The following is a 21398-nucleotide window of genomic DNA, read 5'->3' as shown; positions in this document are numbered from 1 at the left end:
TTCAGGTTCTTTCAATCATATGCAGCCATCTTCTCCACCTGTGCCTCCCTTTCGATCTGTCTTGACTTGAGCTATTGCTAGAGAATTGCAACAGTATCAAATTATCACAGGGTCCAGCCTGAAGCAGTTTGACATTTCCACTCAATATATGGGATCATGATTATCAAGGCCGGGAGTGCTGGAAAGATCTTTCAAATGGATGTTGACTTGTGTGAGGTGAAAGGGAAAGGGGGATGGCTACCTAGTCAATTGTCCAAAAATGTATTCAACTGAAATGTGTCTTCCGCATTTAACCCAACGCCTCTGAGTCAGAGGTGCAGTGTACGTGGTGAGTTAAGACAATCATGAGAGAAAAGAGAAACCAACACTGCAGACTATGACTTCCTTATTTAGGGGACTTATTTTTTTATATATGTGGTAGCATGAGCGCAACTTTGGTTTTAGAAGTGGGGGGCACACAATGATATCTTTTTTTGTCAGATAAACACTCCAAACAGCCTACCCAGCTGCTTTATCCAATGATAAAACTGAGGGAAAAAAAGAAGAAATTTCAGAATGGGGGGGAGACATGTTCCCAGTGAAAGTTGAACTCCCGTGTGGTCGTAGAGTGGTGACCTGAGGGCACACAATGTGTTGTGAAGTGTTATCAAATGTAATATTTTAATTGTATAAAACTGACTTAATGTTGTTGGACCCCAGGAAGAGTAGCTGCTGCCCAGCAGTTAATGGGGATCCTTAATGGTTACAAATAGACATACAACCATATGATTGCTGACCTAGTAGGCCTACCTATGTAACCATTTCGCAATACCTGGAACTAGCAACAGCTAACATTGCTTGAAATAAACAAAAACAATGCATTATGCTTGATATTGTACTTCATATTGTCTGGCACATAACCACGTGACCTGCAACTCACAAAATGGCTGCATGAACAACAAAGCATGTTTGGTAATTGAGAGTGTATTCAATACAGTGACCCATGTTAGAAATAGGGGTAAAAATTTTTTTGACATTTGAGGTTGAATGATAGTGCAGTAGCTTAGAAATATAATCTATAGAACAACAGATCTTGATCGCATTGATGGATCTCTGTGTTCATGAATACTTAGTGCTTGTTCAATTGATGTTTCACAATCAGGACTGTTCTATGTGACATTTCTCATGAGACGGAAAATAGGGTCCATTCGACACATTCTATTTCTATCATCAAATTGCTAGGCTCTGGGCAGGGCGTCGTTAGGTTGATAGGATGTAGTTGGTAGCCATGGCGAGGATTGGAGCGCCGGTGGGAACACCAGGGAAGGGGCCGCTAGAGCCAGCGATGTCGATGTGAGAGTAAGGCAGAGGAGTGCCAGAGTCCACACCGTGCTGATGGAGGGAAACAAGACAAAAAAAAAAAAGCAATTAGGTTAGATTCAGGGTTATGAACAGGGCTGTGGAGTCTGTGTACCTTGTCCAGCCCAGAGGCCATGATGAGGAAGGCAGCGGGGGTCTGATGTCCGCGGGGGGTAGCAGAGGATGGTAGGTTGTTGCTTTGCAGAATCTCCTCATACTCTGACTTCCCCTTATGGAAGTCATAGTCCTCACGCCTGATACTGGACACCTCAAACAGATCACCCAGAACCTCCCCTGCTACAGAGAGTGAAAGAGAAAGGACTAACAGGTTACATACCTGTAAACCCTGTTCCGACCTGTAAACCCTGCTTTGCTGATTTGTTTGAATAGTGTGTGAATAGTGTTTGAATAGTGTGTGTCGAGCGTCTCACCTTTCTGCCACTGACGGGCATTGCCAGAGCGATGGGCAGCTCCGTTGTCCATGATGATCTATAACCGAAAGAGTTTAAATCAATAACTTTACATTATTAGCAATCTCACCATGGCCATTCTCACCATGGCCAGTGTGCTATTATATAAAGAGTTTGTGTATGGTACAGTACAGATACTGTGTGTGTGTGTAAGGTCCAGTACTCACAGAGTAGTTGGGTCCCATGGCTCTGATGGCATGTCCTGTCAGAGTGGCAATGGTAAACAGCTGAGGAGATACCTCATGCACCGCCTGTAGAGGAAGATATAAGATTAAGGTGACAGAGAAGAGGTTTGACAGGAGGAACAGGGAGAGTGGGGGAGGACGTGGAATAGAGTTGTGTATCCTTTACCTTCTCCTTCATCTCACAAAGCAGGTCGACCATCACCATGCGTCCCTCAGCATCGGTGTTCCCTACGCGAACCCTGCGACCCGCACGGGACACCACCAACTCATCAGCTACGTAGCAGTCTGACAGAACAGAGAAACAACACATAGTCCTTAAACCCTCATTCTGTCAGAGAGACAGAACATATCACACACACATATTTACAAGAGAGCGGGAAGAGGCCAACTACTCAGTAGGTGAAACCATTGAAATATAATCTATATTAGATTTTTATATTCTAGATTCTATTTCTATGGGTGAAACCCCCACCCCACGACATCACACTGACCTGAGCCAACGCTGTTCCTCACCATCGCCATGCCACCCACCACCTTCAGATGCTTGGGCTTGAGTTTGGCCAGGACCTGACAGGACACAGCTCCATGTTAGCAGGAGTAACAGACTATGTCAGGGACTATGAGTCCACTAGTTATCCCTGAGGGGGTAACAAAGTATTAGTTATTTACCTGGAAGAACCCAGCCACGGCAGCAGCACCACACTTATCTCTGTGCATGCCAGCCATGATGCCACCAGCCTTGATGTCAGCTCCACCGGTGTCATAGGTGATGCCCTGAGAGAGAGAGAGAGACACACATAAATGCATGCATGTTACACACAGAAAAACATGGTCATGACAGGAACACCCCACGCCATTATCAATTCATAATCCCCCCCCCCCTCCTCCTGCTCACCTTGCCGACCAGCATCAGTGTGTGTTGAATGGGTCCTTCTCCACAGTACTGCAGCTTGATTACTCTGGCCTGGTGACGAGGCACAGCTACAGAAGACAAACCCACATGGATGAAAAAGACACACACACAGTGCATTCAAAAAGTATTTAGGCCCCATAGACTTTTTCCACATTTTGTTACATTACAGCCTTATTCTAAAAAGGATTATTAAAAAAACAGAAATACCTTATTTATATATGTATTCAGACCCTTCGCTATGAGACATGAAATTGAGCTCAGGTGCATCCTGTTGCCATTGATCATCCTTGAGATGTTTCTTCAACTTGGTCCACCTGTGGTCAATTCAATTCATTGAACATGATTTGGAAAGGCACACACCTGTCTATAGAAAGGTCCCACAGTGCATGTCTGAGAAAAAACCAAGCCATGAGGTCAAAGGAATTGTCTGTAGAGCTCAGAGACAGGACTGTGTTGAGGCACAAATCTGGGGAAGGGTACAAAAACATTTCTGCAGCATGGAAGGTCCCCAAGAACACAGTGGCCGCCATCATTTTTAATGGAAGAGTTTGGCAACACCAAGACTCTTTCTAGAGCTGGAGTACGGCCAAACTGAGCAATCCGGGGAGAAGGGTCTTGGTCAGGGAGGTGACCAAGAACCCGATGGAGCTCTGACAGAGTTCCTCTGTGGAGATGGGAGAACCTTCCAGAAGGACAACCAGCTCTACAGCATTCCACCAATCAGGCCTTCATGGTAGAGTGGCCAGACAGAACTCTTCAGTAAAAAGCACATGGCAGCCCGCTTGGAGTTTGCTAAAAGGCACCTAAAGACTCTCAGACCATGAGAAACAAGATTCTCTGGTCTGATGAAACCAAGATTGAACTATTGGGCCTGAATGCTAAATGTCACGTCTGGAGGAAACCTGGCACCATCCCTGCGGTGAAACATGGTGGTGGCAGCGTCATGCTGTGGGGATGTTTTTCAGCAGCAGGGACTGGGAGACTCGTCAGCATTGAGGGAAAGATGAACAGAGCAAAGTACAAAGAGATCCTTGATGAAAACCTACTCCAGAGCACTCAGGACCTCAGACTGGGGCGAAGGTTCACTTTCCAACAGGGCAACGACCATAAGCACAAAGCCAAGACAACGCAAGGTTGGCTTCATGACAAGTCCCTGAATGTATTTTAGTAGCCCAGCCAGAGCCTGTACTTGAACCCGATTGAAAATCTCTGGAGAGACCTGAAAATAGCTGCGCAATGACGCTCGCCATCAACCTGACAGAGCTTGAAAGGATCTGCAGAGACGAATGGGAGAAACTCCCCAAATACAGGTGTGCCAAGCTTGTAGCGTCATATCCAAGAATACTTGAGGCTGTAATCGCTGCCAAAGATGCTTCAATAAAGTACTGAGTAAAGGGTCTAAATACTTATGTAAATGAGATATTTCAGTGTTTTTTCTTTCTAAAAACCTGTTTTTACTTTGTCATTATGGAGTATTGTGTGTAGCTTGAGGGGAATAAACAATCTAATCGATTTTAAAATAAGGCTGTAACAAAACAAAATGTGGAAAAAGTCAAGGGGTCTAAATACTTTCCGAATGCACTGTACACACACACTTACCATTGGCACAGCGGTTGACAGCAGCGAGGCAGGGATACTCCTTCTCCAGCACCTTCAGATCACTCACCACATCCACCTGAGACAGGCCGGCTCAGCATTATCACATTAACACTAACACATTAGTGAGATCCAATACTTGAGAGAAGTAGAAATGAGATATGCTGGCGCTACTAAAGGCTTCTATGGCATGGGGTGCTCATCTACGTAAAGTCATATTCCAATAAAGATAAGGTGATGGCATCTCCCAAAAAAACCACAACTAAGAGCGTTGACAATGACAGCAACAGTTTTTTTTTTACCGATAAAAAAGCCCTATGAATAAAATACTTCTGTTGTCTTTTTGGGAGATACCATCCCCTTTTCTTTTTTTGGATGTATGATTAAAGCCTTTCTCTCTCTCACCTGCACTGGGCTCTCCTTAAAGAGGGCCTGGACGTACTCAGCTACACGAGGAGCAGCCATCCTCTCAGGATCAGACCCTCCTATGTCACGGCAAGCAAGCCTGGAGAGAGAAAGATCATATATACACGACCATTCAAAAGTTTGGGGTCAATTATAAATGTCCTTGTTTTTGAAAAAAAAAATCACATTTTTGTCCATTAAAATAACATCAAATTGATCCGAAATACAGTATAGACATTGTTAATGTTGTAAATGACCATTGGAGCTGGAAATGGCAGATTTGTTATGGTATATCTACATAGGCATACAGAAGCCCATTATCAGCATCCATCACTCCTATGTTTCAATGGCACATTGTGTTAGTTAATCCAAGTTTATAATTTTAAAAGGCCAATTGATCTTTAGAAAACCGTTTTGCAATTATATTAGCACAGCTGAAAACTGTTGTGCTGATTAAAGGATTGGCCTTCTTTACAGGCTCAAAATGGCCAGAAACAAAGTATTTTCTTCTGAAACTCAGTCTATTCTTGTTCTGAGAAATGAAGAATATTCAATGTGAGAAATTGCCAAGAAACTGAAGTTCTCGTACAACACTGTGTACTACTCCCTTCACAGAACAGCGCAAACTGGCTCTAACCAGAATAGAACGAGGAGTGGGAGGCCCCGGTGCACAACTGAGCAAGAGGAGAAGTACATTAGTGTGTCGTTTGAGAAACAGACACCTCAAAAGTCCTCAAATGGCAGCTTCATTAAATAGTACCCGCAAAACACCAGTCTCAACGTCAACAGTGAAGAGGCGACTCCGGGATGCTGACCTTCTAGGCAGAGTTCCTCTGTCCAGTGTCTGTTCTTGTGCCTTATCTTCATCTTTTATTTGCCAGTCTGAGATATGGCTTTTTCTTTGCAACTCTGTCTAGAAGGCCAGCATCCTGGAGTCGCCTCTTCACTGTTGACGTTGAGACGGGTGTTTTGTTTTTATTGATTGGTCAGTTACCCTGGTCAATTCCCTACTTTTAACACTGACACAGTAATAAACAGCTCTAACGTTACAGGCTTCATTGTCAAATCAAATGTTATTGGTCACATACACGTGATTAGCAGTTCTTATTGCGGGTGTAGCGAAATGCTAGTAGCTCCGACAGTGCAGTAATATCTAACAAATTACACAACATATACCCAATACACACATCTAAGTAGGAATGAATTAAGACTATATACACATGGACGAGCGATCTCAGAGCAGAAAGGACTAAGATACAGTATAATAGTGTAGAAAAACAGAATATACATATGAGATTATGAATGCGAGATATATACGCATTATTACGTGAATGAGGTACCGTAGAATAGTATAGAAAACACATGAGATGAGTAATACCAGATATGTAAACATGGTGCACAGTAGAGGTCTCCAGGAGACAGTTTTCTTCATAATATATAATCCGCTCCCGCCCACACTCACTGGCTTTCAGTCTGACTCCCATGTTCCCAAACCCAACCGCAGTCCCAAAATGTTTTTATTTATTTTATGTAACCTTTATTTAACTGGGCAAGTCAGTTAAGAACAAATTCTTATTTACAATGACGGCCTTCCCCGGCAAAACCCGAAATATGCTTGGCCAATTGTGCGCCGCCTAATGGGAATCCCAATCACCGCCCGAATTTTAGGCATATGTGAAACAGCTCACGGTCCCAGCAATTTTGCACCCTATAGTCAACATCAAATGCGCAACAATAACATAAATTATCAGAGATTCTCACAAGGCCCTTACATTGTATTACTGGCCTATTTCAGCCAATATGCTTGATGTAGTTTGAAGAAAGCAGAGTTGGAGAGACTTGCACTTTCTCTTGAGCTATTTTTATAGCCTACCTTTTAGGAGTGGGAAGATTTTCAGAAGGAGAAATATTGGTGTTCAATATTTAAGCCTATTTCTAGGCATTGTAACCTAATTATAGGCCTACTTAGAAGTACATTTCCTTGGAAAGAAAACTACCCTGTGCTTCTTCGTCCATGCATAGGCTATAGCCTACTCTATTTAATTGAACCACATGCGTACCTGATCTCGTAGGTATGGCTACTGAACTGGAAGCAGAAAGGATGATGACAGCGACACGTGTTAGGTTTTGCAAAAGCCTATAGGATATAGCCTACCTTTCAGTGGACTATTTTCAGGCATGGTCTTTTTCATGGTAAGAGTCCTTTAGCTGCCTTTTAGCAAACTCCAAGCAGGCTGTCATGTGCCTTTTAGTGAGGAGTGGCTTCCGTCTGGTCACTCTACCATAAAGGCCTGGTTGGTGGAGTGCTGTAGAGATGGTTGTCCTTCTGGAAGTTTCTCCCATCTCCACAGAGGAACTCTGGAGCTCTATCAGAGTGACTATCGGGTTCTTGGTCACCTCCCTGACCAAGGCCCTTCTCTCCCAATTGCTCAGTTAGGCCAGGTGGCCAGCTCTAGGAAGAGTCTAGGTATCCTTCCCCAGATCTTTGCCTCGCCAAAATCCTGTCTCAGAGCTCTACAGACAATTTCTTTGACCTCATGGCTTGGTTTTCACTCTGACATGCACTGTCAATTGTGGGACCTTATATAGACAGGTGCGTGCCTTTCCAAATCAGGTGCGTGCCTTTCCAAATCATGTGTGCTAGTGCTGGCAGCACTAGCACACTATTTGGGAGACAGAGATACTAATGAATATCCACCAACAAACTTCATTCTAGAGCTGGCTGAATATGTTGACGTACAACTATTTTAGGTTTGATGATGAATACTACCTCCAAACGAATGGAACATTAATGGACTCCACATTCGCTCTGAGCTATGCTAACCTTCATGTGGGTCTTTTTGAAGAACGTTTTGTTGGTTAATAATGAAAACGAAAATCCATTTTTAAATAAAGTCCTGAAGTGGCATCGTTATATTGACGACATTTTTTTGCATATGGGAAGGAACTGAAAAAGAGCTGTCAGATTTTATGGCACTACTCAATGACATTGACCCCAATCTCAAATTCACTGACATTGACCCCAATCTCAAATTCACTATTGAATGTGACACTCGACGTGTTCATTATCTCGATATGTGGATTGAAAACTCAAATGGAACCCTGTTTACAACTCTGTATAGAAAAGAAACAGACAGAAGTACTCTATTACAGGGGGACAGCTTCCATCCTGAGCCAATAAAAAGAGGACTTCCAAGAAGCCAGTTTTTCAGACTGCGCCTTATATGCCACTCCACAGAGGACTATCTAGAAAAAGCAGCGGAGATGCGCACTAGGTTTCTAAGAAGAGGGTATTCGCCACAATGTGTGGATGAAGCTCTTAATTTGGCATGGGGAAAAACACGAGATGAACCGTTACAAAAAAGACCTGCTAAACACTGGCATGTTTCATCATCGAACCCAGCTTTGCCAGTTGATTTTAAAAATCCACCACTTATTGTGTATAAGAGGTCGCAATTTACGCGATAAATTGGTTCATGCCAACTGCCAGCCACAAAAGAAAATCAGCCGGGCCCTTATACGCCCTCTACCAAATGGTAGCTATAAATGCAGAGGATGCGCGCAGTGCAACAATATGATGAAGTGTGAATATTTCTGCCACCCACACACAGGAAAACGGTTCCAAATAAATGACATTATTACGTGTTCCACCACCCATGTTATTTACATTATTAAATGTCCATGTGATAGATAGACAGGCGAGGTGATATTAATAATACTCTGAGTAAAAGACAATGTTTTTGGATTTTCATCCATCAGACATAATTTCCTAAAGGACTTAATGATGAAATGCCTATGCATGTTATGTTGTGAATGTGAACATGAATTATGTGCCTATTTAAGATTACTCTGATGTTTTTGTATGATGTACCCAATGATTAATGAAAACTTGCTATGTCCTCATTGTGGTTTCACAGACGTGTTTAATAGGTAACTGAGCTAAACGACTACCACCCCGTAGCACTCACTTCCGTCATCATGGAGTGCTTTTTGAGACTAGTCATAGACCATATCACCTCCACCCTACCTGACACCCTGACCCATTCCAATTTGCTTACCGCCCCAATAGGTCCACAGACGACGCAATCGCAACCACACTGCCCTAACCCACCTGGACAAGAGGAATACCTATGTGAGAATGCTGTTCATCGACTACAGCTCAGCATTTAACACCATAGTACCCTCCAAACTCGTCATCAAGCTCGAGACCCTGGGTCTCGACCCCGCCCTGTGCAACTGGGTACTAGACTTCCTGACGGGCCACCCCCCAGGTGGTGAGGTAGGTAACAACATCTCCACCCCGCTGATCCTCAACACTGGGGCCCCACAAGGGTGTGTTCTGAGCCCTCTCCTGTACTCCCTGTGCACCCACGACTGTGTGGCCATGCACGCCTCCAACTCAATCATCAAGTTTGCGGACGACACTACAGTGGTAGGCTTGATTACCAACAATGACGAGACGGCCTACAGGGAGGAGGTGAGGGCCCTCGGAGTGTGGCGTCAGGAAAATAACCTCACACTCAACGTCAACAAAACAAAGGAGATGATTGTGGACTTCAGGAAATAGCAGAGGGAGCACCCCCCTAGTAAGTCAAGTTCCTCAGCGTACACATCACGGACAAACTGAATTGGTCCACCCACACAGACAGCGTTGTGAAGAAGGCGCAGCAGCGCTTCTTCAACCTCAGGAGGCTGAAGAAATTCAGCTTGTCACCAAAAGCACTCACAAACTTCTACATCACCACCTGGTACGGCAACTGCTCCGCCCACAACCGTAAGGCTCTCCAGAGGGTAGTGAGGTCTGCACAACGCATCACCGGGGGCAAACTACCTGCCCTCCAGGACACATACACCACCCGATGTCACAGGAAGGCCATAAAGATCATCAAGGACAACAACCACCCGAGCCACTGCCTGTTCACCCCGCTATCATCCAGATGGCGAGGTCAGCACAGGTGCATCAAAGCAGGGACCGAGAGACTGAAAAACAGCTTCTATCTAAAGGCCATCAGACTTTTAAACATCCATCACTAACATTGAGTGGCTGCTGCCAACATACGGACTCAACTCCAGCCACTTTAATAATGGAAATTGATGTAAAAAATGTATCACTAGCCACTTTAAACAATGCCACTTAATATAATGTTTACATACCCGACATTACTCATCTCATACAGTGGGGCAAAAAATAATTTAGTCAGCCACCAATTGTGCAAGTTCTCCCAGTTAAAAAGATGAGGCCTGTAATTTATCAGGTACACTTCAACTATGACAGACAAAATTAGGGAAAAAAAATCCAGAAAATCACATTGTAGGATTATGAATTTATTTACAAATTATGGTGGAAAATAAGTATTTGGTCACCTACAAACAAGCAAGATTTCTGGCTCTCACAGACCTGTAACTTCTCCCTTAAGAGGCTCCTCTGTCCTCCACTCGTTACCTGTATTAATGACACCTGTTTGAACTTCTTATCAGTATAAAAGACACCTGTCCACAACCTCAAACAGTCACACTCCAAACTCCACTATGGCCAAGACCAAAATTGTAGACCTGCACCAGGCTGGGAAGACTGAATCTGCAATAGGTAAGCAGCTTGGTTTGAAGAAATCAACCGTGGGAGCAATTATTAGGAAATAGAAGACATACAAGACCACTGATAATCTTCCTCGATCTGGGGCTCCACGCAAGATCTCACCCCGTGGGGTCAAAATGATCACAAGAACAGTGAGCAAAAATCCCAGAACCACACGGGGGGACCTAGTGAATGACCTGCAGAGAGCTGGGACCAAAGTAACAAAGCCTACCATCAGTAACACACTACGCCGCCAGGGACTCAAGAAGATTGGGAGAATGTCATATGGTCAGATGAAACCAAAATAGATATTTTTGGTAAAAACTCAACTCGTCGTGTTTGGAGGACAAAGAATGCTGAGTTGCATCCAAAGAACACCATACCTACTGTGAAGCATGGGGGTGGAAACATCATGCTTTGGGGCTGTTTTTCTGCTAAGGGACCAGGACGTCTGATCCGTGTAAAGGACAGAATGAATGGGGCCATGTATTGTGAGATTTTGAGTGAAAACCTCCTCCCATCAGCAAGGGCATTGAAGATGAAACATGGCTGGGTATTTCAGCATGACAATGATCCCAAACACACCGCCCGGGCAATGAAGGAGTGGCTTCGTAAGAAGCATTTCAAGGTCGTGGAGTGGCCTAGCCAGTCTCCAGATCTCAACCCCATAGAACATATTTGGAGGGAGTTGAAAGTCTGTGTTGCCCAGCAACAGCCCCAAAACATCACTGCTCTAGAGGAGATCTGCATGGAGGAATGGGCAATAAATTTTACATTTACATTTAAGTCATTTAGCAGACGCTCTTATCCAGAGCGACTTACAAATAAATACCAGCAAGTGTGTGAAAACCTTGGGAAGACTTACAGAAAACGTTTGACCTCTGTCATTGCCAACAAAGGGTATATAAAGTATTGAGATAAACTTTTGTTATTGACCAAATACTTATTTTCTACCATCATTTGCAAATAAATAAATTAATATAATATATAATAATATATGCCATTTAGCAGATGCTTTTATCCAAAGCGACTTACAGTCATGTGTGCATACATTCTACGTATGGGTGGTCCCAGGGATCGAACCCACTACCCTGGCGTTACAAGCGCCATGCTCTACCAACTGAGCTACAGAAGGACAATCCTACAATGTGATTTTCTGGATTTTTGTACCTATGATGAATTACAGGCCTCTCATCTTTTTAAGTGGGAGAACTTGCACAATTGGTGGCTGACTAAATACTTTTTTGTCCCACTGTATGTATATGTATATACTGTACTTTATATCATCTACTGCATCTTGCCATCTTTATGCAATACATGTATCACTAGCCACTTTAAACTATGCCACTTTTATGTTTACATACCCTACATTACTCATCTCATATGTATATACCGTACTCGATACCATCTACTGCATCTTGCCTATGCCGTTCTGTACCATCACTCATTCGTATATCTTTATGTACATATTCTTTATCCCTTTACACTTGTGTGTATAAGGTAGTAGTTGTGGAATTGTTAGGTTAGATTACTCGTTGGTTATTACTGCATTGTCTGAACTAGAAGCACAAGCATTTCGCTACACTCGCATTAACATCTGCTAACCATGTGTATGTGACAAATACAATTTTATTTGATATTTATACAGTTCTGTAATATTTATGAAATGCATATTGGTATATTTGGTAGCACTTTGTTTTTCCTTTGCCTCCAACCCCTTTCGATGTGTAGAACGGATGTGGGTGGGGCTAGGTCTACATAAGGGTGCTAATTTCAAAAATAATTCACAAAAGCTCTGACGAAGGCTGTGAGGCTGATACGTAAGCTTATTAAATATCAGTGATACTATCAAGAGCAGTGTGCAGTTTCCTTTTTCCTTCATTACCCTTAAGTTGATAGGCCATCGTGAAGAGCAAAAGTATGAACATATATATATATATATATATATATATTTTGGCCCTACTACTATCCCCCCATGTATGTAACCCTTTATTTTTGGCACTAAACAGTCTCCATATATGCTTCCATACATTAAAAAAACTATACCGGGCGACCTTCAGATGAATCTTGTGAGGCCTGTGGCCGTCCTAAAGCAAAACAACCGATGTCTCATGGTCTGACACCGCTCTAGTGCAGTCACCTTTCACCGCAGATGAGGAAGTGCGACATCGTAGGATATGGCGGAAATGTTTTATTCCAAGATGGAGGAAAATCTATCCCAACAGACCTAATGGGCCCTTGAGGAAAATCTGTTCCGCATGATCACATTTAACATATAAAAATGTCTCCCCATAAGAGAGATCTCTCCTTTGTTACAGATGAAAATATGGGTGTGCGCAACTCACCGTCCACTCTCCAGAGCGGAGACCAGGTCCACCAACTCCTTCCCCTGGGCCTCCTGGTCCACCCACAACCCTAGAACACACACTTTATACTGGCTGGGCTTCACAGACACCTCCCTCACCTCCAGAGGCTAGAAGAGAGTGAGAGAGGGGAAAGAGAGAGATTGTGGATAAAGGATGAATGTCAGCACCACATTTGGAGCAAAAGACAATCGAGCTCCACCTGTGTGCAAAGGGTCTGTTTTTTTTGGGGGGGGGGGGCATAGGAGTGCCTTCAGCTCGAAACATTGCACAATAAAACAACGGGAGGAATCAGTGTTCAGGTATCGATTGCTTATTCCAGTGTTCTCACCATGTAGAGGGCGTGCAGGGCCCCTAGGGCAGCAACCATGGTGCTCCTGTCATAGCTGCTGTGACGAGGACAGACCAGCAGGGGGCGCTGCATGCCTGCTTTCATGGCCCTGAAGAAATACCCACAGTATACATGGTAATGAATGGGAGAGATACACACAGGACAGGAATACAGATATATAGTAACCTCTTGGTACATTTTGTGTGTGTGTGTATTTGGTGTTGACTTGTACCTCTTGATGCCATTAACGGCTGCGTCGCTGAAGCGTCGGACGTCATCGTAGTCCCGGTTAACGGGCCCGGTGGACGCAAAAACCAAGCGTTTACCAGGCAACCCCGGAACCATCAACACCACCACCTTATCTCCCAGACCACAGTCCACCTTAAGGAGAAATGAGAGAGGAGAAAGTAGGAGGAGTATATTAATCTATCTATGTTGTTGGTGTGGGTGTGTGCACGTGACTCACAGAGCTGTAGTCCTGCAGAGGTGCTTTCAGACATTCCAGCTCCTTGGGCAGCGTGTCATAACTCTGGGTTACCAAGACTATGCCATCATAACTAGGAGAAAACAAACACAGAGCACACACATTTTGTTTTTCCAACTTTGTGGCGAAATAAAATTCATTTCCAAATCCTATTTTCCCTAATCCCAACCTTAACAACTAACCCAAAACCTAAGCTTAAAATAGCATTTGACTGTCCCCAGGAGAGAATTTTCCTGGTTTTACCACACACACACACACACACACACACACACACACACACACACACACACACACACACACACACACACACACACACACACATGTGACCTGATCAGCAGTTCCTCAATACTCACTTCTGGTTCTTACAGTCAGTGGTCCACTCGATGGGCTGGACGCTATAGAGAGAAACGCACGTTCAATACAGCTCAATAGTACTGGTCTTGAAGGTCCAACTCAGTAGCCTGGTCCCAGACTTGTTTGTACTCTTGCCAACTAACTCCATTACGGTCATTGTTAAGCCAACCATTGTTTGGCATGACAATGGGTGACCAAGGAGTTGGCTACAATTATAGCACAAACCGACAGCACTGGTTACCAACTCAGAAAATGGTGATAAAAAAAGTGCTTTACATTCCTGTCTGGTATTCTCTGCTGCAGGGTTAGTGATAGTGACATTAGGTCAAAGTCTGGCTTCGGAGAAACCATTGGTCTCCAGATAATCTGCAGGATTTGTGCACACTTTGACATCTCATTAGTCTAAAGCAGCTCTTTTGCGTTCACCTGTCCAGTCTATTAACGTCAGTACAAATGCAGAAAGAAAGGAGATGAGGAAAGGACATACCTTTAGACCATTGAGATGCACCCCGGGATTTAATATATGCCATTTAGCAGACACTTTTATCCAAAGAGACTTATAGCCATGCGTGCATACACTTTAAGCATGAGTGGTCCTGACAATTAAACCCATTATCCTGGCAATGCAAGTGCCATGCTCTACCAACTGAGCTACAGAGGACCGAGCCCATTCAATAGATGATCAGGTTAAACAGTATACCGTCTATTCACAAAGCTGTTTGCCACTTGAGGCAAATTCCCCAACGCTTCCCAAATGCTCTGTCTAAACGCAAATATGCCTGACACCCGTTATAGTTTTGGAAACGTTTGGAACTTAACTCTCATAAGGAAGAAATACTTTTTCAAATACAAAAGATCCACTTACTGTACGCAGTTAAGGAAAATTGCACCTAGCTGTACTTAGAGAAACACTGGAAATGTGGAATGGAATGGTCCAATGGAAATGCGAGCACAAGGTGAGAGGATGTGTCATAGCAGAGGCTGTGTGTAAAAACATCAGGGTGCAACTTTGCTAAAATGCGCACAGTAAGTGTATCTTTTGTATTATAAAGATTATTTCTCGCTTATATGAAAGTTAAGTTCGGAAGGTTTCCCAAAACCGTATCGAAAGTTAAGCGTATTTGTGTTTAGACAGAGGGCCAGGATTAAACAGAGCATGGGGATTGTAGTTCACATGGAGCCAGCTGTGCTCCTTACCATCAGGTGAGAACCCAAAGGGGGGACCGGCTGTAAACTGGGTATACCCCCTTGGGTTCTAGAGAGATACAAAGGACAATGAGAGTTGCAGACTATATGAGCCTGACTTAGTACTCATCTTTCCATTGCACAAATCATGCTTTGAATGAAATGCAGTATTCTAAAAAGGACATTGTTCCCTTTCTCTCACCCTTCCTTTCCTGTCATGTGTGTAGATTCATGCATTTGGAACGAGAATAATATGTAATGACGTCATATGGGGAACATTTCAATTTGAGATACTGTTTTGAGGGAAGTAACAAGAAGTAGGCACATGACATAGCAACAGAAAGTACAAATTGGAAGATTAGATAGGACAATAGGGCTTTAATTGAAAGCTTGCTTGCTGGTACGTGGAGGAAAAATTGCAACTATCTGGCTAAGTAGCTGTCTGCAAAGACAATGGACAGTCCATTCCATGCATACAGATCATGGGGATTTAAATACAGTGCCTTCAGAAAGCATTCATATACCCTTTACTTATTCCACATTATGTTTAGAGCCTGAATTCAAAATGGATTAAATAGATTTTTTTCTCTTACCAATCTTCACACAATACCCCATAATGACAAAGTGAAAACATGCTTTCAAAAAATATTAGCAATTTATTGAAAATATTAGCAATTTATTGAAAATTAAATACAAACTCTAATTTACATAAGTATTCACACCTCTGAGTCAATACATGTTAGTCTAAGAGCTTTGCACACCTGGATCATGCAATCATTCTTCCAAGCTCTGTCAAATTGGTTGTTGATCATCGCTAGACAGACATTTTCAAATCTTGCCATAGATTTTAAAGACGATTTAAGTCAAAACTAACTAGGCCAGTCAGGGACATTCAATGTCATCTTGGTAAACAACTCCAGTGTATATTTGACATTGCGTTTTAGGTTATTGTCCTACTGGAAGGTGAATTTGTCTCCCATTGTCAGTAAGCAGTCTGAACAAGGTTTTCCTCTAGGATTTTGCCTGTGCTTAGCTCCATTCTGTTTATTTTTATCTTCCAAAAAACTCCCTAGTCCTTGCTGATGACAAGCATACCAATAACATGATGCAACCATCACCATGCTTGAAAATATGAAGAGTGGCACTCAGTGATGCGTTTTTGCACCAATCATAATACTTTGTATTCAGGACATAAAGTTAATTTCTTTGCCACATTGCCAAAAGGATGCATGTTTTGGAATATTTGTATTCTGTACAGGCTTCTTTCTTTTCAAGCTGTTATTTACCTTAGTATTGTGGAGTAATTTCAATGTTTATCCATCCTCAGTTCCCTCCTATCACAGCCATTAAACTAGAACTGTTTTAAAGTCACCATTGGTCTCATGGTGAAATCCCTGAGTGGTTTCCTTCCTCTCTGGCAACAGAATTAGGAAGGGCACCTGTATCTTTGTAGTGACTGGGTGTATTGACACACCTTCAAAAGTGTAATGAATCATTTCACCATGCTCAATGTCAATGTCAATATTCAAGGTCTGCTTTATTTATTTATACACATCTACCAATGTTGCCCTTCTTTACAAGGCATTGGAAAACCTCCCTGGTCTTTGTGGTTGAATCTGTGCTTGAAAAGCACTGCTTGACTGAGGACCCTTACAGATAATTGTATGTGTGAGGTATAGAGATGGGGTAGTCATTCAAAGATCATGTTAAACACCATTATTGCACACAAAGTTAGTCCATTCAACTTAAGTAAATGTTTACTCCTGCACGTATTTAGGTTTGCCATAACAACAAAAAATCTAAAACCATTCCACGTTATATTCTATTTTGTGCGTGGGCCTGTGACACAAAATCTAAATTTAATCAATTTAAAATTCAGGCTGTAACACAACAAAATTAGGAAAAAGTCAAGGGGTGTGAATACTTTCTGAAGGCACTGTGTGCACTCAATCATGTTTAGGAAAACCACGTCTCAATAAATGCCATTGTTCATTCATTCATTAATACGCAATAACAACAGATCCTGCACACATGCATTTCATAAAGTACATATTCGGACGGAAAATTTGCACGGAACAGTTAAATGTATGAATAAATGGGCTTACTGGGTACACATTGCTGGCATTCCGACGTCTTGAGGAAAAAGACAGCAAGCTAAGCCGTCAGCTGACACAAAGAAGCTTCCTCGGTCAATCACGTGATTTATCAACGTCCTTTCAACGTCGTCATGGAAGTTGTAATTTTTACATACTGATTACTACGCGGAAATGTGCAGGTTATCTACACATAAAAAATGATCCAAATATAGTATCAATTGGAAGTGTTATATATATGATGTACATACTAGAGAAGTATCTACACTTCCGATTATATATAACTGAGAGTATTGAGTGACAGTATCCAATAAACTGAACTACAAATACCGAACCAGGAAGTCCAATCCTGTGCATGTTGTCTATTCAGTAAACAAACCAGCAAGGTGAGTGCCTGATCATTGGTCCAAAGTGCAAGAATGAGACGGCTTATTAGACTTTTCACCTGACTGACCATATGATATCAATAAAATTAGCGACTCTTGATTGACTTTAATATATTTGCAGATTTGGTTGTGCAACATTGTTGTTGGCTTGTGGTTATTTTGCGTTTGCGGAGTCAGTAATCACTGGTGATCAGGTAGGACGGTTTTAACTGAATACTGTGCGACTTTATATTATCTTGATTGTAAAGATACTGTAAATGTATGTTATCTACAGGAGTAGAGTTTGCGGCCAGGGTGATAAGGTTGTCACTAATAAAATAATGTAACGACCCTGGGTTTATAATCGCGGAAATCGTCCCTGCCGCGCGAGCATGCTTTTGCGGCACAGTCGACAGCGCGCCGGACCTCGGGCTCGAAAATCGAGGGTTCGAGACCTGCTCCCTGCTGTTTCATTACAATAATTTACATTGCAACTAAGAGTTTGAAGAAACCCGCAAGGATTTATCTTTCTTTTGGAAATGACTTTGCTCTGTCCATATTCGGGTTCCTGATATGTCAAAGTGCAACTAACTACGCTAGAGCTCTGAACTCATGGGTCACTTTACTGCATCATAAGACAGTATATACATTTACATTTAAGTCATTTAGCAGACGCTCTTATCCAGAGCGACTTACAAATTATAGGCTACTGCACTTTGAGGTTATCTACAGAAATTGTTCAATACTTCCTTAATTGGGATTGGACAATTCTTAGTCCATCCTGTGTTCTGAAACTATTAAATTCACCCCTTCACTTTCTTTCCTTTTTGTACATTTACTCGTTGTCTTTGCTTTTCTCTCTCAGTATTTTTCCTGCTCTCTGTTCTCAGCAGATGAAACTTCCTCTTCACTCCTTGTCTCTCATCTCGAGGAGCTTGTCTGATAGGCTGTCTGTTATCCCCGGTAGGCGGGGAGTGTGTGGCGCTGCGATGCGATTGGTGCAGTTCTGCCGCCAAGGCGATGAGGGAGGGGTTAGAGTCGGCGTTGATCGTGGGGAGGGGCTAGGGGTCGTTGACCTTAAGGCCTTTGACCCTTCGATGCCCATGACAATGAGAGAGCTGCTGGAGATGGGAGCGAAGGGCATGCAGTGTGCACAGAGGTAACACATACACAACACACACACTGTCTTGTTGCTTGTCCGTAGCCATCCTTTCCACCCAGAGCACATACTATCCTCTTTCTCTCAGGGCACTGGAGGTTAGTCCTGCTCAGTGTGTGGTTCCCTTTGCGGAGGTGAGGCTGCTGTCCCCAGTCCTAGCCCCAGAGAAGGTGGTGTGTGTGGGGATGAACTACCGGGACCACTGCCTTGAGCAGAATGCCCCTATCCCTAAAGAGCCAATCATCTTCAGCAAGTTCCCCAGCGCCATTACTGGGCCCTTTGATGACATCACACTGCCTGACGAGAGCCAGGTGAGAGCAGCTTTAGTCACTGGGTGTGTTCCTCTGCCCAGGCGTTGCTGACGCATGCCAGATCTTACAACACCTGGATAGGTATTTTACGTATCAGCTAACCACATATGTTATAGCAATGTGGTGCCTGACGGCACAGTCAATGACGTTGTACGCAAATTCTGAACAGGAGAACACAACCCCTGTCAGGCTCAGAGGAGAAGATTGAGAATCAGTGGATTTGCATGATCCTAGATCCGTTCCTGATACAATTATAATGTACACAGGCACTGTAGCCTGGGTGTTACACAGTTTCTGCATTCAATAACTTAATTGATGGATTAATCCTGGTTATCCCTGATTGAAGGAGGTGGACTGGGAGGTGGAGCTAGCCTTTGTGATTGGACGAAAGGGGAAACACATTAAGGTGAGTCTGAATAGAACTTGACAGACACAGGGGTTTCATGCCCCACAGATGAGCTCACCCCCCCCCTACTCTTTCTCCAAGGAAGAGGATGCTATGTCTTACGTGGCAGGTTTCGCCGTTGCCAACGATGTCAGCGCACGTGATTGGCAGATGAAACGCAACGGGAACCAGTGGCTGCTGGGAAAAACCTTTGACAGCTTTTGTCCTCTCGGCCCCGCCTTAGTGACCACCTCCGCTGTGACGGGTGAGAAAGGCAGGAAGAGACAAGATAAAATGTATACATATAATTTGCTTACTTTGGCAGAGTGGTTGCTAACATGTATCTATGTTTGTTCGTCAGACCCCCATAACCTGGGTATCCGCTGTCTGGTAAATGGAGTTGCAGTCCAGAACAGCAACACTGACCAGCTGATCTTTAAGACTGAGCAAGTGGTGGCCTGGGTCTCACAGTGAGTGACACACACATAATGTGTTCATAGTCCTTGTGATGGTAATACTTTACTTGAGCCCTCTATCACAAGTTATACATAAGTCACTAACAGTTATGACAACTGAGTTACAATGTCATCACAAAACCAATATTTGTGACATCTATGGAGTAGTCTACAGTTGCTCTATGATAACAAAGTTTTGCATGTGTGTGTTTTCTCCTGTGTTAGGTTTGTGACGTTATCTCCAGGTGACGTGTTTCTGACGGGGACTCCTCCAGGTGTGGGTGTGTTCAGGAACCCACCTGTCTTCCTCAAGGTCAGCATCACACACTTATATAAAGACATTTGTTGTGTACCAGGCTAACTATTTTGCAGATGTTGTAATGAATCAATCAATGATTGTGTGCCACAACCACTGATTGCTAAATCATATGATTTGGTTAGCTGATATGTTAAACACCTATCCAAGCATTTTAAGATCTGACATATGTCTGTAATGTATTTAGCCTGGAATGAATCCATATGGTTACATATAGTAGTAATGAACACCACATCCACCCCAAGCTCTTATAGGGCTAGGCACTTCCCATAGATCTGAAAAGATCAAATAGGACACAAGAGTTACAAGCGTTGCCTGTTGTGGCCCTGTCTTGTGAAAGGTGTAATGAAGTGTTCCTGTGTGTTTCAGAAAGGAGATGTGGTGGAATGTCAAATAGACCAGGTCGGGGTCATACGCAACAATGTTGTCTGAACTCTGACCTCTGAAGCAGCCAGCCTATTGGACAGCTCTCTCTTCAATCTTGATTCAGTTCTATTTGGACCCAAATGTCATTAATCTAGTCTACTGTAAATCAGATCTAATCCATGTTTGAAAGGCTTTGTTTACACAGGAAGCTCAATTATGATATTTTTCCCAATTATTGGCAAAAGCTCTAATCTGATAGGTCAAAGGATCCAAATTAGACTGCCTGTGTAAACAGCCAAAGATGGTGAATTAGGTTTGTAAACTATCAATCTAACTAATGTTGCAAATTTTTTTGTGGATTGTCTATAGAATTGAATAGATTACTTTTATAAATGCAAGTTCTTTATTCTTGTTTTCTGTGATCCTTCTTATACAAAACATATACTGTCATGATTCTACAGTACCACTCACATGGCTAAATGTGTGACTAGTCTTCATGAAATCATGTCTCCTATAACACTGCTTTCCATTGGCACCCTATTTACTACATAGTGGACTACTTTTTATTAGGGACCAAAAGTAGTGCACTATATAGGGAATAGGGTGCCATTTGGGACCAGTCAAGTGACATTTGGAACACACAGAACAGTGATTACTCACCTCGAACTGGACGAAGATATTTTGGTGCGCTATGTCTAATTTTAAAGAAGTCTCAAGTTATTGCTCGCCTGAAGTAGAGTACCTTATGA

At 43.0% G+C, this 21398-nt stretch overlaps 2 protein-coding genes across 4 annotated transcripts; one reads left to right on the top strand and one right to left on the bottom strand.

The window, feature by feature from the left end:
• Positions 1 to 860: 860 nt before the first annotated feature.
• LOC124034193 (putative aminopeptidase W07G4.4) lies at positions 861 to 17422 on the bottom strand. The gene is made up of 16 exons (XM_046347055.1): positions 17305 to 17422; positions 14014 to 14055; positions 13643 to 13733; positions 13409 to 13557; positions 13177 to 13285; positions 12828 to 12955; positions 4908 to 5007; positions 4506 to 4581; positions 2889 to 2974; positions 2663 to 2767; positions 2485 to 2560; positions 2160 to 2278; positions 1976 to 2059; positions 1770 to 1827; positions 1454 to 1635; positions 861 to 1371 (listed from the first exon to the last, which is right to left on the bottom strand). Exons 1-16 carry the CDS (start codon positions 17322 to 17324, stop codon positions 1240 to 1242), a joined length of 1557 nt encoding a protein of 518 aa, XP_046203011.1. The 5' UTR covers positions 17325 to 17422; the 3' UTR covers positions 861 to 1239.
• Positions 17423 to 17433: 11 nt separating this feature from the next.
• fahd2a (fumarylacetoacetate hydrolase domain containing 2A) lies at positions 17434 to 21055 on the top strand. Of its 3 annotated transcripts, none has more exons than XM_046347058.1 (8): positions 17434 to 17678; positions 18625 to 18816; positions 18905 to 19127; positions 19474 to 19533; positions 19615 to 19777; positions 19874 to 19982; positions 20193 to 20280; positions 20653 to 21055. In XM_046347058.1, exons 2-8 carry the CDS (start codon positions 18647 to 18649, stop codon positions 20713 to 20715), a joined length of 876 nt encoding a protein of 291 aa, XP_046203014.1. In that variant the 5' UTR covers positions 17434 to 17678; positions 18625 to 18646; the 3' UTR covers positions 20716 to 21055. The 3 variants fall into 3 exon arrangements, with proteins under 3 accessions (XP_046203014.1, XP_046203013.1, XP_046203012.1); XM_046347057.1 differs by lacking the exon at positions 17434 to 17678 and adding an exon at positions 17698 to 17872; XM_046347056.1 differs by lacking the exon at positions 17434 to 17678 and having other exon boundaries at positions 18612 to 18816.
• The last annotated feature ends 343 nt before the right edge of the window (positions 21056 to 21398 follow it).

The sequence above is a fragment of the Oncorhynchus gorbuscha genome, linkage group LG04, assembly GCF_021184085.1.
Source record: "Oncorhynchus gorbuscha isolate QuinsamMale2020 ecotype Even-year linkage group LG04, OgorEven_v1.0, whole genome shotgun sequence".
Lineage (NCBI taxonomy): Eukaryota > Metazoa > Chordata > Actinopteri > Salmoniformes > Salmonidae > Oncorhynchus > Oncorhynchus gorbuscha.
Note: the sequence above shows the minus strand (reverse complement) of the source record. Positions and strands in the feature narration are given on the sequence as shown.